The 19,066-nt window shown below is 32.0% G+C and overlaps 3 protein-coding genes across 3 annotated transcripts; 1 reads left to right on the top strand and 2 right to left on the bottom strand.

The window, feature by feature from the left end:
- The first annotated feature begins 121 nt into the window (after positions 1-121).
- LOC148310550 (transmembrane protein 17A-like) lies at positions 122-4,322 on the top strand. Its single transcript, XM_088258149.1, has 5 exons — positions 122-305; positions 486-592; positions 1,666-1,779; positions 3,191-3,344; positions 4,004-4,322. The coding sequence occupies exons 1-5, from the start codon at positions 224-226 to the stop codon at positions 4,129-4,131; spliced, it is 585 nt and encodes a 194-aa protein (XP_088114275.1). The 5' UTR covers positions 122-223; the 3' UTR covers positions 4,132-4,322.
- Positions 4,323-11,636: 7,314 nt separating this feature from the next.
- Positions 11,637-16,093, bottom strand: LOC148310549 (uncharacterized). The gene is made up of 5 exons (XM_088258250.1): positions 15,802-16,093; positions 15,644-15,699; positions 14,749-14,867; positions 13,573-13,723; positions 11,637-12,526 (listed from the first exon to the last, which is right to left on the bottom strand). Exons 1-5 carry the CDS (start codon positions 15,941-15,943, stop codon positions 12,356-12,358), a joined length of 639 nt encoding a protein of 212 aa, XP_088114376.1. The 5' UTR covers positions 15,944-16,093; the 3' UTR covers positions 11,637-12,355.
- A 189-nt stretch (positions 16,094-16,282) lies between these two features.
- Positions 16,283-18,345, bottom strand: LOC148310548 (uncharacterized). Its single transcript, XM_088258249.1, has 2 exons — positions 18,255-18,345; positions 16,283-17,961 (listed from the first exon to the last, which is right to left on the bottom strand). The coding sequence occupies exons 1-2, from the start codon at positions 18,255-18,257 to the stop codon at positions 16,318-16,320; spliced, it is 1,647 nt and encodes a 548-aa protein (XP_088114375.1). The 5' UTR covers positions 18,258-18,345; the 3' UTR covers positions 16,283-16,317.
- Positions 18,346-19,066: the final 721 nt, after the last annotated feature.

The raw sequence follows: 19,066 nt of genomic DNA, 5'->3' as shown, positions 1-19,066 counted from the left end.
TGACATTTTTGAACTGGGTTGCCAGCTTAAAAAAACATATTTTCTTTAAAGTTTGGATAATTATATTTTTCTTGTGGTAATATTTGTAAACAATTTCAAAATGTGTAACCACAACAAAAGATTAGCAACCCCTTTAGTAATCACTATTTTATTCCTGAAAAATAAGTAGGTGTATCGCAAAATATATATTTATTACGGTTTGGTTGAAAGGATACTTTTAATTATGGCGTGGAAAGAAGCCGTGACTTTAGTTTCAAGTAACATTTTCCCAGATATAGAAAATATTGAATATTCCGCTGATATAGGTAACTAACATTTCATTTCTCTAATGATATATGGTATAGAGCAATGCATTATGCTGTTGAAACATTAATTGATAATGAATTGATTGACCTTGATCATAAATGAGGTATTTTATATTTCAAATGCCAGTTTAGGGCTACAATATTGTTTTGTTTTAACTGAGAACTTAAATTTACTTACAGGAACATACGAAGCATCCCCCGACATGACTTTGCAGCTGTTTTTGTTTTACAACGTCTTCTTATTTCCATTTTGGTTCTTTTGTACTACATTTTTTCTATACTTAAGGGTAAGTAAATGTGCAGACCTCTAAGGTTCATATGGCATATACATTATTCATATAAAACATAAAATGAAATATTTAAAAAAATAAATTCAAACAATAAATAAGTCCCAGTTGCTTTGTTGAAGTCTTATTTAGCACACTTAGAGTACCTATGTGGAAAAAGTAATTTGATTTCAATATTTTTACTACTTTTTTCATGGTTTTTATAGTTCGAAACATTACAAAATCACTTTCTGCTATATATACACATCAGCCATGCAAGCAACTAAAGAAAAACTTCTCAATCACACTGTAACAATTAAATGTACTTTACTACTTACTTACGTCAGCCTTCTTTTTGTGTCCAGTATTGAACAAACGCCTCCCTCTTAGACTTCCACAGTTCTCCGTTGGACACGACTCTCTTCCAGTGTAGGCCCTCCACATTTTTATGACCATCTTGTCTGGGGTCTACTCCTGCTTCTGCATCTTGTTCTAGGCCTCCAGTCGAGCACAATCAAATCGCTCACTCCTTTCAAGAACGTCATAAATAAAAAATTGTCAATTTTCAGTTGTGCATGTTTTCGGAATGCCCAGAAAATGTACTATATCCCAGCAAAAGAGGCATATTTTTAACTTAATATTTACCCGCTACAGGGCAGAAAATGTTGTTTTTGCATTTTGAAGAAAAGGTATTGCAAAATTATTCTTTTAAAAACATAAATATTTTTCAAATGGAGAAAAAATCTTCAGGTTTTACCTAAAAGAATCTGTTGCACAGTAAAAACTTCAATATGTGGCTTGATATTTATTTTTAATACATTGTGTTATATTTTTAAACATTAAACGTTCTCCTGAAAAATCAAGTTTTTTGATTTATGACATTCTTGAAAGGAGTGAGCGAAATGTACTTCAATCACAATATAAATAATTTTCTATCATTGAGAGTTGCAAATAACAATCACTTCAATTGCCCCTTTAAAAATAATTTGATCAAATAGTAAGAATCATTTACAGAAATATCAATTTTATATTTAGGCTTCATGATCTATTCCGTCGTTTCTTTCATTTGTTTTCACTTATTTTTTTTATTCCAGTTTGATTGTCTGGGAAATTTGACAAAGTTCCTTTCTGTTGCTGTTCTCACGATGTATTCTGCAATTGAATGCATGCGCCTTTATTTAGGATATAAGGGAAATCTATCAGAAAGGGTATGCAAATATATTTTTAATAACATAATTTTTTTAACTCAGCTAAAAACGCTGTAGTATAGTGGTCAGCGCATTTGTTTACCGTGCTGGAAGTCCCGGGTTCGATTCCCAAGGGGTTTCAAAATAAATATGGGTGATTTTCACTCTCATATTTATTTCATATCACCCTGGATAAGAAGCGCAGTCTGATCACCTTGCCTTCATGCAATTATCGATCGAGATAACACTGCGTCGCATCGTAATGCAGTGCAATATGCACCATTGAATGCGGATAAAGGTTGAAGGAAAAAAAGGAAAAAGCTGTTAAATTCAAAATGTAAATGAATAACACTATTAAAAAAGTAATAAATAATTTTTGCTCTAAGTATTTTTTGTTGCTAATTATTTTTTTAAAACTGATGGTCAAGCCAATTAACACATTAATTAACTATTAAATTACATTTTAGCAAACATATCTGTAGAATTGCAGCTGCCCCACAGTTGCCATCTTTGCCCATGTAAAAAAAAATATTTAATTGTATGAAAAGAAGATAGTTTCATTTTCTGTACTGCATTTATCTGCAGATAATTTGGAATTGTAATCTGTGTTGCCATGTTAAAAAATAATATATTTATGGGTGGTAAATTGTTTTATTATTCTAATTTAGGTACTTACAATCTTGTGTAAAATGTTACCTACCCAAGATTTGTATTTATTTGGCCTATTATATTTTGGACTGTTACATACATGTAACAGTCGCTTTGCAAATACAGAGACTCTAGATCAGTGGTTCTTAACCCTGTTGGATGTACCGAACCCACCAGTTTCATTTGCGTGTTCACCGAACCCTTAATTGGAAAAATTTATCACTAGATCGATATATTCCTTTCAAATAATATACTAGATCTATTGGATAAATGAATATATTGTATGTCTTATAATTTTTCATCATATTTTATATATTCTTTCCAAATAATATACTAGATCTCTTGGATAAATTAATAAATCATACGTCATATAATTTTTCATAATATTTGATATATTCCTTTCACATAATATACTAGATCTCTTGGATAAATTAATATATCATATGTCGTATCATTTTTCATAATATTTAATATATTCCTTTCAAATAATATACTAAATCTCTTAGATAAATTTATATATCATATGTTGTAACATTTTTCATAATATCGTACAATAAGTCGGGTGTGTGTTTTGACCTCTGCTGAACCTGGGAGACTGACTCACCGAACCCCTGGGGTTCGATCGAACCCAGGTTAAGAACCGCTGCTCTAGAAATACAAAATTGTCATTTGGTGATTGGATGAGGCATTAATAATGTATGCGGCAGTTTATGAGACTTAGTGATTAATGTTTCTGCATGTTTTGATTTATTTTAAATGAAACAAAATCAACATATGATTTCAGATACCGGAGTTAGCTGGATTCTGGATGCTCTCCATTCTTTTACAATTACCCCTACAGTCATTTCAGTTAGGCAATCCTTATCTTCAAGCCAGACCCCTTGAAGTTACTTTGCACAGCTTGATGTGGCTTCTTTTAGTAGCGGAACTAGTGATAGGTTACAAACAATTATATTTAATCTTAGAATTCTATAAAGTTTACCTTTTTATTATACAGTGAAACCTCTATGTATCGTTCCTCGAATGATCGTTTTACTGGATGTATCGTTTATTTCTTCCATCCCGAATTTATTTCATACAAAATAGATCGCATCAATCGTTTCTCTATCACCATTTTACCGCATTTATCGTTTGAATTACGCTGCATATTTGATATATTTTGTCTGTTTTTTTTTTACATTTTTCTCAATTTCGTAACATTCCATGATTATATTTCAACGTGTGGGATAGAAACTATCGAAAGCTTGTGTGACGCAAGGTTGACGAAGGCAGCGGAAGAGGTGTTTTTTTTTTACATCTAAATCTTCTAATCTTCTTAGAATTTTAACCTAGCAATGGTTATGCAGGTTGGGAGAATGGTATCTTCACTCGATCTTATTTCCTTGTGTATTCACCTCTTGATCCCGCATTCATAGTCTATTTCAATAAGTCCCTTTAAAAACGACAGATAGAGGTTTCACTGTATTTTGTAAAGGATTTAACTGTTTTGTATTTTATTAATACTGAATTGTACAGATTAACATTTGAAATTCTATTTCACAGGAATAATGTTGTGAAAAATATGTATTTTAATGTTTTTAAAATCAATTGATTGCAGGTTTTCGGGCCCTCAGAGCAGCATCGGCAAGGGCTAAACAATACTATTCATTTAAATCATTGAACCGAAAGAGTAAAGCTGAAATCAACAGTGAAGAGAAGAAATCAGAAAAACCCAAAGAAGATTAATGTTCATTTCATCAAATAATAATTGAAAAAATATTTTATTCCAGTAAAATTTTTGAAAAAAAAAACATGTTTCATAGCAATGTTTGTACTAAGGTTATTATTTTTAAAAAAAAATTGTAAGCTGTCAAGATTTGTACTATCTAGTATTCATAGCTGAATATTATAAACTAAGAAATAAAAATATGCATTATTTTACCAAGGTAATTTAATTTCTTAACCATTAAAATATTTTTCTATTTTTTAAAACCCTATTATTAACATATATGTACATACATAAAAATTTGTCCTGCAGTGGCACCTCTCTCTCAAGTTGTTGAGTGAAAATATACATCTTTTTCCTATGTTGTGTTTATCTTCCACTTCGCCCTAAAATAAAATGGGCATTACTTTGTATTTCTCTTCTCTCATAAAATGGTCACAGTACTTCTAGCTTTCTTTTTTTTCTAAATTAATTTTTACAAAATTTTAAAGACACATTCTCTAGTCTCAACTCGTCTTGACTTAAAGAAAACATAAAAAAAAATTTTTTGGTTGTGATTAATCTCAATCGTAGTGTGGTAAGCGGAAGAGGTTTGATTAAAACAATACTTTTAAAGGCTAATGGTTATATTTTCTCAGGATTACAACATATTGCATTGAGTAATTATCACTGGTTCTAAGTTTATAAAGCTAAATGTTATGTCAACATAAACATGTTTTCTACACAATATAAGGCTCCATGATTATACACAATCTGATCGTGTTTCGAATACAGAAATAAATACATACATCATTTGAATACATATATATCTAAAAACGACGACAGTCTAGATAGTTCGACCTCCACAAATAAATTTAAGACATCAGTACAAGTCACGATTCTAAGAAAAAGCAATAGTAAACTGGGGATAATTATAAAGGTAACTTGGCTGCTAATGTGGGAACTAAAAATTAATTAACACGTCACTTGCGTTGAACACGGCTCCCGTGTCCATACATTGTTGCAGTACGTTGGACATGGCTCCCGTTTCCGTACAAACATTATTTCAATGTGTTGGGCGCGGCTCCTGTGTCTATATAAACATTGCCATGCATTGGACATGGCTCCTGTGTCTATACAAACATTATTTCCATGCTTTGTGCACAGCTCTTGTGTTCGTGCAACCATTATTGCCGCGCATTGGACACGGGAGCTGTGTTCATGTTATTTTTTACATGAAAATTTAAATATTTGAACATCGCTTTAATAGTTTTTAATAGTTGGCAGCGTGATATGTCATGTAGTTTGATGACGTAAAAAATAAACAAGACTGAGGACTAAAATGAAAGTAGGGCGTAATTTTTAACAAAGTAATAGGTTTTCAAAAGTTTGCAGATTTTAAAGTACTACAAATGACACAGCATTTTATGTAAGGTGATATAAAAAAAAGAATTATATATTATTGTCTTCTTTAACTTTCTTTACCATGTATGTAATAGAACTATGTATATATATTGTTGTTCAGTATCTCATATAACCAATGAGCAAAATGTAATTTTATCTGAAAGCGTAAAGAATGAATAAAATGAGATACTTAAACCACATTGATTTGAAAAATACATAAAAAAGGTCAAATTAAATAAAATGGCCACTTATATACATATGTGTAGTTGGTATGAATTTGTTGAGGCCTAAATTAAAAAATCTATACATAAATAAGAGAAGATACTCCAATACGTAGGTACAGTCTGGGATAATAAGAGGTATTTTTCTTGATTCTGACGAGTCTTAAACTTTGAAAAATCATTTCAAATTTAGTAATAAAGTTTACATAAAAAAAACTGAATACAGTAGTATAAAGGTTTTGAATATCATTGAACTTGGTTAAAATGATTACAGAAAAGATAATATTTTAATAAAGATAATTCAAAGATAATATTTTAAATACAGCGAAAGGATTCAAGTCAAAAGTCTGCTATATAATGATTAGCTTTTTTTTATTATTAATAAACTGCTAAGCCTCCGTTTTAGAGGGTTGTTTACAGGTAGGATAGGAAAAGTAGATAGGAGAAATTAATTTAAATACCGAAACCAACTGAAAATAAATATTTTAAAATTTATTTTGCAATTAGCCGGATCCAAACTCGCAACGACAGTTTTGCAGTTGAGCATCTGCCCACATTGAAAGTAGACTGAATCTACTTTGAGAAGGATGAGAGCAAACTGAATGCGATCTCTCCATGTATGATATATGTTCCAATGCTGAGAAGTATTTTCCATCAAACTAAGCAAGGTGTGTTGAGATGGTTTGGGCATGTGGAACCAATGATTGAGGAAATAATGGTAAAACCCGTCGAGCGTATTCTATAAATTTATTTCGATTCCTGAGGAACTTGTATGATCACTGTAACCAAGTTCGACTCTATTTTCAATGCATAAATAACACATAAATTTAATTAAAAATTTAATTAAATAAAAACAAGAATTACATAACATTTTATAATTTAATGAACACAAAAATTAAATAACTAGTTGGTACACATAACAAATAATAAAAAAATCGTCATTTAGTACATAATGTCTAGTATAAGTATACAGATGTAGGCAAAGTGGAAAGGGCTAAATATATATATTAGCTATCATGAGAAGACACTTAGTCGGAATACATTTCACCTAAAGTAATACTGGTTCCAATTACATTTAAATGTTACACGTACTATATTATTCAAAAATAGCTAACATCCATTTTTTATACTAATACTTGTACACATTTTATATTTACAGCCTTCTTCAATATATTTTGCAAAAATACTTTTATTCTTTCCATTAAACAAAAATGTTTTCCATATATTCACGATTTGTACAAGCGGTATGTTTAGATTCAATAAATTTTTAGTGCCGTTAATGTAGCATTTTAGTAGGGCTTGCAATGGAACTATATTTACCAAAATTTTGTCTTTAAATTTATTGAATATTACAAAAGGTGTGCAGATATTGATACACAAATGCAAAAGTGTATATAAAGGCATTTAATTTATTTTATGAGCGATGAATAAAAACAGTATTTTAGAAACAGACATATCGCGAGCATATTGCGAAAAGTGACCATGTGGATTTGTGTAATTTTGACAAGAGTTTGATTCAATGGTTAAAATGTTTTGAAATATTTTGAATTTATTTCTCAAATTCCGTTTTAATCACTCCGTGCGTACTGCTCTAACCGTTGGGCCACAAAATAGCAGGTAAGATAGCTTGTGGCTCCATGTTTGGGGCGTAGTGATTATTTCTCTAATATTTCCAGATTATGTAGGGATTTGGACTACCAACGCCATCTATTGATAATATATACAACACAATGAAATCATTTATGGGCTAGTTACATGTTACTAGTTACAGATAGATATAGAACGTTAATGACTATTGTAAGTCCAGACAGAGTTTGCATATTAAACTGACGAAATATTGATTTTTAAAACAGAACATTTTTATTATTTCGAGGAATAAAAATACTTAGTGTTCTGATCCACTAAAATTTTTATTAACCAACTAGTTTCGGCAACAACCTGTTGCCCTCTTCAGGGAATTTATTACTACTAAAAAGTAATAAATTAAACCCTGAAGAGGGCAACAGGTTGTTGCCGAAACTAATTGGTTAATAAAAATGTGAGTGGATCAGAACACAAAGTATTTTTATTTCTTGAAATAATATATCAATATGATGCACAAAGTTAATGCTTTCAATATTCAAAACAGAACATTTTTATTGTCCCTTGTGAAATTTATAAATGGGTTTGAAATTTATTAAATGATACTTTGACAGTCAAATAAATATACTTATAAAAATAATTGCACTATAAGACGTAAGATGAAAGAATAAGATTTTAATTAGATAATAAAAAAAAGGTAACGTCATTGGTAGGTCACAAAAAATATTAAATTTCTCGCAGTGAACAGTCCTTTCCAATAAAACTTACATAGGTACTAAGTTAAGTAGTTAAAAATCTAGACATTCATTCTAACACATAGTCTTAACTATGTAAATGACCACACACATTTAAGAAGATTTTCAATGAATATTTTTGTATAATTTTAACATGTATTGTTTTACACATAAATAAACCAACTTAGCACCCTTTAATATTAATCCTTTGCTACAAAAATACTATGGATTCAATTTTTTGTTTTCTGAATCGATGAGATTTTTGAGAAACTCAAAATTCTATTACTATATTGTTCCATTTGTAATAGTTTTTTAAGGAACTTAGGCACATTAATAGTACAAGTGTTATAGAAACATAATTTGTTTAAATATCCATCTGCTATGGAGTTGACAATTCGATAAAAGTACATTAAGAAATCACTTATTAAATTGCCATATACAACTTTGCGTAGAATTCCATATTGGTGTAAATCAACACTTGATTTATAATTCTACTTGAATGGAAACTGCTGATATAAATTTAACAATTCTTAATCATGAACTGTCCAAAATTGTCATATTTGTTGCAAAACAATGATAAAAATATAATAATAATAATAAAAAAACCCTTGTCCGCACCCCAATGGTGCATAGGGCACTGCTTTATATAAACGCAGTGTTATCTTGATCGTTTATACATGAAGGAAAGGTGATCAGCCCTCAGCTTCAGGACCAGTCCAGGGTAATATTGAATAAATATTACAGTGAAAACAATCACTTACATTTATTTGACCCTCCTGGGAATCAAACCCCGGATCTCCAGAACGGTAGCCGAGCGTGCTGACCATTACACTACGGAGGCGAACAAAACAATATAACAACTAAATTATATATTTTTTTCCATAAATTAGAAAAACAAAGTATTTAGTCAAACAATTACTCAGAAATAATTATTTGATATTTAATAAAGCTTTATTAAGCATAACAAACCCATCCACAAGACTAGCTTCATTTCTTAATCAGTCATATCTTTAATAATAATAATGAAATAATTATACGATTATGTAATATATTACAAGTTCAGTAAAGAACAACGCTAATATAAATTACGATTGTACAGTAGCCAACTAATGTTATTGTTGTTCTCTTAATAGAGATCTTTAATTGGCAAGCTAAAAATAAAATACATAGAAACTTGACTTATATTTAGATGGAAAAAAAACAGATAATGAAAGGTGCAAAGGGGCCCATAGACAATCATCTTACTGTCAACTTGCTGCTGTGAAGAGGATGTTGAAAGTCAATAGCTAGGTCGACGGCTAGCATTATTATTGTTGAAATTACCCATACACATTACAGGAAAACACGTTCCAGCTAAACGACACTACAGGAAAACATTCACAGTACTACATTATCAAAAATGCAGAAACAAGTCAAACATGTATTACGTTTGGTCAGAGTAACTTTAACAATTATGTGATAAGCTCTCTTTAACCTACTCGTTTTATCCATGAAGTTATAAATAACAAGACTTGATAAAAAATTATAAACGGATGATTGAAGAGCATACAAAAAAATATGTTATTTGGCCACGTCATCCATGAATGTACGACCCACGACAGACATCACCCATATACGCTCCCTAGGTGGAGCAAATGGCTACTACAAGTCGTCTCCAAGCCGCCATTCCCTCAACTTCCTCCCAGGTCAGTCTAGCATTCCGAAGTTCCGCTGAGCACAGTCGGTGAATGGTCGTCAGCAGTCTTCCGGACCGCCGCAATCCTCAGGATTGGAAGAAGAGGAATATGACAAACAAGTGACTGATGAATTGTAAAATTTGCTATCCGCAGAGGAAAACCTAGTGAGGGGACATTATTGTAAATTTTATATATGTGTATATATAAAATTGTAGATTCGAAAGTTAATCATCTGTGAGCCCCAATATACATACATAAAACATTTATATAAATGTTAAGAAATCTAAAATTTAAGTACAATATCAAAACTTTTAACAGAATATTCATTTAAATTCTATGACTGACAATATATTTTTTATATCAAACTAGTTTAATCTATGCATACTTTAAATTTTTTACCAATATATGGCAAAATAATGTACGACAGGTATACTAATGGTAGGAAAGTAATGCAATGCCCAGAAGGCCATGGTATGATCAGGATATCAGGGTACACCTAATTCTTTAAAGCGAAAGTTGGAAGAGTTGGCGTGCATTGCGAGAGAAGCACAACTTGAGTAGTTGTTGTAAGGGGTTCCATCGTCTTGATGACCACTTGATCATGCTACGATCATACAAGGAAAATTAATTGATTTTTAAGTACAATTTTAACTTGGTAAATACAGCTGCTTGATCATGCTACGATCATACAAGGATAATGAATTAATTTTTCAATTTAATTTTTACTTCGTTAATACCACTATCTTTTTAGAAGATGTTAATCTATTGTACCACGTGTTTCAATGCATTCAGTTATTGAACACTGTATCAGTGTTTCATAATGATGCTACTATTTAGTAATTAACAATCAAACATATAATAACATTATATACCATTTACTAGCTTCATTTCTTAATCATATCTTTGATAGTAATATGTAATGAAATTATTACAAAATTTTGAACATATTACAAGTTCAGTAATCAACAACACTAATATAAATTACAATTCATTGTACAGTAGCCAACATTATGTAATAATTCCATAATTAACAGTATAATAATGATTAAAGCCTCTCCCTACTGTCCAGTGTCCCACTGATAAAAAAAAAAACACCTTTACGAATAACAAGGGTACAGCTCTCAAATTAGGCTATGATTAATATTTGATAATAATGATTGTATTGAAACATGTGTCACAATAGATTTAAAATAAATTGGTATTGACCAAGTAAAATTTAAATTTAAAATAAGTAGATATTACCACAATGTGACTGACGAACCAATTAAATAAATGAATTAATTTTTAACCTTTAATTACCGCGTTTCAAGTCAGTTATGACATTTACGTAAACGAAGCGGTACAATTACGACATCTCTTATTTATTATGTTAAAATACAAATCATTCAAATGATAAATTATCCATATCAAGATTTTCATTGATATCTCAAATTCATTATCATCTCAACAATTGTATTGTTATCTTTTATTATCTCAACATTTTTATCAATATCTTTTATTACTTTCATAAAATGTATGTAACATTCTTCCCAAATTGTTTTACATAGTACGAGACGCCTAAAAATATAATTTTCAACGTTTATTAGACTTTTCTTTTTTGACCAGTTATTTATTACAATATTTTAAGTGTCCAACTCTTTGTTCACAATTTCTGGGTATAGCTCCACTTATGTTAGGATTTATTTTATATCAAGATTTTTATTAATGTCTCAAAATCAAGATAAAGAAGAATATGGAAGTCAAGGCATTTACAGATTACTGTAAAATACCCAGACATATTATTAATTATAATATAAATGTGTAATTACAGTACATAATATGTTTAATTATAGAATAAATTATTATTATTATAAAATAAAACTTACTAGGTTGAAATTAAAAAATAAGTAGTAATCAATTAACAATACGTTTTTTTAGTTTTGTACTAACATTTCTTAGTGGAACTGAATTTTATATAATAAAACTACAACTACATACTTACATAGTTTTTTAGACATTTTATTTTACTAGTGTCCAGGTTTCATTATTGTTGGCATTATTACACTGGTTAGACTAGACAAAGTTAAAGAGGCTAGACAAAGTTTTTATTGTATACACAACAAGGCAGGGGTTGGAAACAATGATTTTATATCATATTTCTGACAAAATTAATTTAAGTAGTACATTATAATAATAATAATTACATACAAGATATGGTAAGGGTTTTAAGTAAATTTGGCTTTAAATTCTGCTTAAAACCCTTCCCGTAACTTATATGTAATTATCATTATATGTAATACACTACTTAAATTCATTAAACTTAAATTAATTTTGTCAGAAAATATATATAAAATCATGGTTGTGGATATAGCATAACTTTCAATTTCAATTTATTCAACAAATTAAAATTTCGTCTAGCCTCCCACCAATCTGATGATGTCAGTAACGATGAAATTCGGTAACCGGTCAAATAAAATAAAAGTGAAAAAAAACTATGAAGTTATTGTATTATATAAATTAACAATACATAATTAATTTAACACATTTAGTACAGAGTACGTGTCTTGTATGTCCAATATAAAAATAGGCACTGTGCACAAAATATTAGGCATGTTCTTTGGAGTTTATATTCTCGTATACATACATACAATTTCATGCACGGTAAATGCGTTAGACAACGTAGTTGAAATCTAGTTTATGGGTGGCATAAAATATTTGTATTTCTGAACGATTTGCTCGCAGTTTATTGATGAAATCTTCCAGATCTTTGTACCCTTCTTCGCCAGATACTCCCATAGAGTTGAACAACTGAGTCCGGGATGGGCACATTCGACAAAGCGTCTGGAAAAAGAAAAGAAAAAGCAATGAAATAGTCTGATTGGAACATCAAGTGAAAAAATGCACTCTTGCTAAGGGTGATTGATGCTGTATTATTTGAATCATATGCTTAAGGGTAATATGTTACCGTATTTTACAGATTATAAAAAGGACTTTTTCCTTAAAAAAACGGTCTCCAAAGTACGTTTCATACACAAAATTAATATAAAAATGCCAAGTGTTTGACATAAAATTCCCATCAGTCTTAACCCGTTGACTGCCAATTACGAGATAACTCTAGGATTGCGTTCTTTGCTAGGATGCCGACTAAGAGTTATCTCGTACTGTGTTTACTTGCCATATTCGAGTAGCTATGATAAACTTCGTAGTATATCAGTGCTAATGTGGATAGATGGCTTCTGGGAAGAGAACAAAAAATCAATGCTGGCTTACATGAACAGAAAATGTATTAATAAATGAACAGAAATTATAATTATAGAAAAATTATTAAAAATCAAGAAGTAAAAGAACATTTTTATTAAATATGATGCATTGATGAAATTGGCTTTTTTGACCGGAATCCTAAAATTGCCGTGGCATTCAACATGTTAAAAATGGCCATATATTCGACGTCGCGACCTATGTACACATAGAATAACGATTTTCAGGGATTCTAAAGGTCGATTCAGTTTTATAAACTTAGAATTTTGTATGACTGGCTTTGCAATCTAATAATAATAAAGGTAAATAATAAAAATTACAAAAATGTTACTTAAAAAAATTAATCTTAAAAATTAAGGTTCTTAAAGTCTGTAAAATACGGTACATATTACAGCCTAAAATAATAAATAACACAGGTTAACAAATTGAATATTTCAGCATATTTTTGATGTTGTTTTAGCTCAGTGGATGGAGGAATGATTTCAGAAATTCCACAAGACATCGAGCAATCCTTCAGTCGCCACAAAGATGAATAGTCATCAATCAAAATGGCATGAACACCGATTGAAGTTATTTACCGATTGATAGCAATTTATGAAAAATAGTCATGAGATGAAAAAATAACTTACAGTAACTATTTTTTGTGTCACCCAACCGTGATACGGTTTTACTGACAGTGAATATGCGTGACAAAATTCCTTATGAACACTTTCAGAGCTATTTTCCGATGATTTACCCAACATTAATTGCTCTAAAAACAGCTCAATCAAGTGCAGAGCCCTAAAAATCATAAACACATCAAACAAAAACACATATAAAACCTTGCACATTGCTCTTTTGGGCAGTAGAACTTTGATTATTATGCAATAATTATCAAAGTTCTACTGTAACAGTACAACCTGTTTTCATTATCCTTAGGGTCATAAAAAAAAACTAAGTGTAAAAGAGCTATTCATAAATGGATAATGGAAGTGGGTAAATCTGAAATAGATCACATCATTCGGCCATGTTGTATTTGATTGCATGCCATAAACAATTTTCATCCATATTGTTTTATGAATTAGTATTGTAATTTTTTTTGTTGGCAGGGGAAAACTCAGTGAGGGCGCATTATTGTAATTTTGAATTATGCGTATGATAAAATATAAATAAATAAATATGAAATACACATTTCTAAAAAAACCATTTGACATTTCAAAAAGAAACTATGCAGAAAAGTTCCCTCATTTCATTAAGTAAATTTTTATTAGCACATTGTTGTCGGGCGGATTTTTCATCAACCCCGACTATAATTATATTCAAACAGCCTTCTACCCGACCCTCAGTATACTAATCGCAAACCCAATTGCGATCTGTACAATATTTTTTGGCGTCTTTTGCGCTCTACCAAAAATTAGCAAATAGAATACTTATTAGCGTCTCCCGCACTCTATCGACAGTATGTAAATGTCCCTTTTAAGCGTTTCCCGCAAACAATGTGGTAATATGAAAAAATGGTAGTGTAAGAGTACTTTCATAAAAACTTATTTCAATATTGTACAGATATTTTAACTATCTAAAAAAATTAAAAAGGTTGTTGAATAAACCATAATAGAAAAAAATGGTTCATCTGCCACAAATGGAATTGTAAATTATTTTTGGGAACTTGTGCCATAGCCAAGAAACCAAAATATCCAGGGATGAATATGTGGCATCACAAATTTTCTTCTTCTGAAAATGTTTCAATGGTGATCATAATCAATGCTGCCCAGTGATGTAGAATCTTAATTTATTATGACGGGCTGTAAAAAAAAGACAAAATATACCTGGTCAGCCATAGAAGTCCCTCAGTGGCAAAATTTTCTTTTTCAGCCTGTTCACTCAAAACCAAATCATTCAGTGTTTCGTTTTTCAAAATATCTGAATCATATCGCTTCAGGATTTTCTAAAAAAAATATTTATAAAATCATGTACGAAAACAATACTTAAACTTTTCCGGGAGTACAATTAAATGATGACCGACTTTCTCTGGGGAGTGGGTTCTTTTTACATATTTTTTTTTCATTAAATCGATGTATTATGAAGATACAATTTTTTTTACTACATTTTGAGTGTGTCCAAATACTTGTTCACAAAATCTGGATTATCTCCAATTACAGGAGTTATTTTCATTTGTTTTCATTGCAAAAAAGCTTCTTTACATCTCACGAATAGATGTCTCTAGTGAAGTTCTAGTGATTCAAGAACAAGGTTTCTAAATTGGTTCATATATATAGAACTTCCAAGAATTTGAGTAGTGTGGTTGTCAATAATGGGTAGAATTGGTGAATGTTACACGTGTGTAAAGTGATCACTTAAACCAGCCTATGACGGTCGTCAGCCCCGTAAATGCCCAGACTTCCATATTCTTCTTCTTCTTTGATGAGATGTCAAAAAATAATACAAATTTTGTTAAAATAATTAAAAAAAAAAACACTTTCGAAATATTTTTCAATTATGACAAAATTACACACAAATATTCACAGATGTCATTGCTATACAAGTTACATCATACTAACTGACAGATGGACTTCGACATTCATTAACGTCGATACTCCTTTGAGGAAAATTTGCACTGGCGTTCATTTACGCCCATACTCCCGGAAAGGTTAAAAGGTAATGTGTATATAACTTTAAAAGTATGTACAAATTGACGTATTACGGTCATAATGACATAATTACCTCTATATTTCCATTCATATCATACTTCACAGGAGTAAAAACACTGCCAAGTTTTTCTGAAAGTAAATTCACGTTGAAAATACAGAATCTCAAGCAAAGTATTATCTCACGTCGTGTCTGGCATTTAATGTCATTAAAATAAAGTAAACAAACCGTACCAAGAAGAGTCACGACTCCTCTGGTCGCGTCAATAAACTGTAGGGTATTGATTTTCCCATTTTCGACTGCGGGAAATTTCTGAACGGCGTTGAAGAAATTGGCACATTTTTCAGCATTGTCACAATCACTAGCGGTAGACATTTCTCTCGACAACCGAATTAATACACAATCACAAGCGACGGGTGACTAACAAACACGACGCGTCAGCAACCACGGCACATTTTGACGTTTGTCACATTTGACAGTAGATTATGTTGTTTTCACTGGCGATTTTTTTTCTATGGTTACAGGCCACGTGGAAAATTATTATTGTTTTTGTGTGGCTCGCGGTGTAGTACTAGAGTGAATATCAAAGCACTATTACGAAAATGTCACTCATTTGTTTAGTAGTCACACTATTTATAATATTTTGATTACAAGCTCTAGCATCTAATTATTCCGCGCTTATTGTCGATCGCTCTTAACTTAAATATTACTTAATTTATTTTTTATTGTAAGCGTGAAATATTTATTTTTTAATAAGTGAAGAGTTGTTTCAGCACGTTTCCTAGGTCGTCTTCGACTACGATCACCAGCAATTTGTTTTTGGCTGCCGAAGTAAACGGTATTAGGAATCTTTTTTCCGGAGCTTCTGTGAATTCGTAGGAATCGACGACCATTCCTGTCGCTTCTTCCCTCACTTCTACAACTCGGATTCCGGCTGTCGATAGAATCATCATCTTATTCTTATCAAATCTCAGGTACCTAGTTATGGCCTCTCTTTCCCTCCCATATTCGTTGTTAAACCATCGGTGGTAACTTAAAAACACCCCGCAGCTTTTGGTCCAGTAAGTAAAATCATTTGTAGATTTCATCATCGAATTCCTTTTTGATTCGTAACTCTTCATCATGTTCGAATTAAAAGGCGGCCGACTTATGGGGGTGATGTTCGGACCACGTCTAAGAATTTCATTATTGTAATTTGCGAAATTACCCAGAGTTGTTTTACTTCGAGGTCCCAGAGTTCGCAAAGGCTCTCCGATATTCATGGTGACATTTATGTTCCGAGTGAAGGAAACTGTCGTGTGTTGGGTCGGTTTTCCGTTAAAGTTAAAATTAGCGTCCTTCATGAGCAGTCCTCTCCTGTCTCCGACTGTGAATACTCTATCAACATGGTCGAACCCCCTTCCCATTATTCCATCTTTGGTGTGACCCAGGTCAAACGTATGTCCCAGTTCGTGACACACGGACCCGAGAGTGGTTGCAAAGCACCCACCCATAGTTCCTCGATAGCAGCTATCGTCCATAAATCTTTTGGCATCGATAACTGTGGAATCCAGAAACTTAGGGATGACCTCCTCGAGCTTTGTGGGCCAAGTATACAGACAGGCTGATCCGAATACAGCGAGCCCACCACCTCCTAATGCAGCGTGTCCTTCGGTCAGTGAGACTATTTCTTCGTGTGTTAGAACTTTGTCGATGATATCCATTCCTTTAAACCTTGTGCATGATATAAAAGCCATAAATTTTCGTTCGTTTGTTCCCAAATCTGATAACATTAATTCCCTCCCAAAATGGCTCCAAAGATCACTTTCCCTCATTTTTCTGGCTTTGTTTACACTGAGATTACTCCTGAAAATGATGCACTCTGGTTTTTTAGGATTGATGTCATGTTCCAATTGAAAAGTTTTACGTCCCAGCCCGAGCTCGAATAATTTCTCCGCCATGATGCACTGGATAAGCTTGGCTCCGATGGCGATTCGGGAGCAGGCACTATCCACGGAGCTGTCCACGCCCTGCGGACTCTGGAAGTTGCCATCATGTCCTTGGCAGACAATGTACACGGGTGTTACCCTGAGATTAGTTTTCCGGGGTGAATATTCCAAAGTCAATACGCGACTGGTGTCCTCGTATTGCAGTGTTACCTCGTTCTTGCCTTTCTTTAAATTAAATAAGCATTTAAATTCTCCGTTGACGACGTCCCAAGTCGACCTGACAGTCTCCCCGTTGTACGTCACCGTGGAAAAAAGTTTATTTTCTTCATTGCCATTTCGCCATGGAACGTAGCCTTTTAGTAAAATCAGAGAATACGAAAACACTTCTTCATCTTGAATATTCGTCACCGCGATAGTGTGGGTTTTTTGCACGTTATTATTATTAACGGCCGACATATCCATCACCTGAAATAAAATAAAAACATTTAGTGTCGAAGATAGGTATATTCGCTAATGGTATTTTCCGATTTTACGAGGGACCGTAAACAACGTTCAATTTCCTCCACAAATTGAGTTAGCGCCCCTGACGACAGAACGTAGAAGCTTAATTTGACATTTGTGTTTGGTATTGCGGATAAATAATAATTGCCGCAATTGACAAGGCTATATGTTTGGTAATATTTAATGTCATTGTAAGCCAAAGTGTTAGTAATTAGTTGCGATTAAATATGATAAGATACGATAAAAGATTGACTCACCATTTTGCGTAGATTAACAGAAGCACTTCTAATGTATCTCGAGTCGGCCACTGTTGACGCGCGCAGCCCCTCCCTCGCTCTCCTCTGCCGCCGCTCCGCTGCGCGCGCAGCTCGTAACGATTGCTGCGGTATTGTGAAAAATTCTTTACAATTCCCGCCAATATCAAAGGATGAGACAATAATACTATTGTGACAGCCTCTGACGAGAAAATATCGGGAAACAGACTCCATTTCAAAGAGTGATAAAAGGCTATAAAACAAGACGTTCTCGCTCGAGATAAATTCAAGATGTTTTCTTAGGAGTTTATTATCCGACTTCGTCTCAAATTTCAAAACAAAAATAATAATTTTTATGTAACGTAAAAAGATTATATTTTATCTGCATTGCTGCAGATTTATTATACATAATAACACGCCGGTTGAACTATTATTAGTTAAGGTACTTACCGACGTATCGCGTTAGATTTTCAAATGAAACCCCACAAACTTTTAATGAGTGCGTGGCTGGTGAAAATTTCACCACGGTTATAAAATACACATAATGTTTCATGCGATGAATAATAAAGACGTTTACATTAAATAAATTATTAACCTACTTAGTAAATACATAGTTATGTAAGTACTTAGTCAATTTAATTATTATTATACTCTCAAATGAGAATGAAGTTTTTTTTTTTTTAAGTTTCTAGATTTTATGCAATACTGCCGTTTGAAATTAAAAAATAATATTTTGTAACCATAATTAATGCTGTTTTATTCTACCACCGATAAGACACGCATAGTGGCTTGGTGGGTCTCTTCAAAAAAAATTT

The sequence above is a fragment of the Brachycentrus maculatus genome, unplaced genomic scaffold (genome assembly GCF_059751285.1).
Source record: "Brachycentrus maculatus isolate JH-2025_06_01 unplaced genomic scaffold, ASM5975128v1 h1tg000091l, whole genome shotgun sequence".
In the NCBI taxonomy this organism is placed as follows: domain Eukaryota; kingdom Metazoa; phylum Arthropoda; class Insecta; order Trichoptera; family Brachycentridae; genus Brachycentrus; species Brachycentrus maculatus.
Note: the sequence above shows the minus strand (reverse complement) of the source record. Positions and strands in the feature narration are given on the sequence as shown.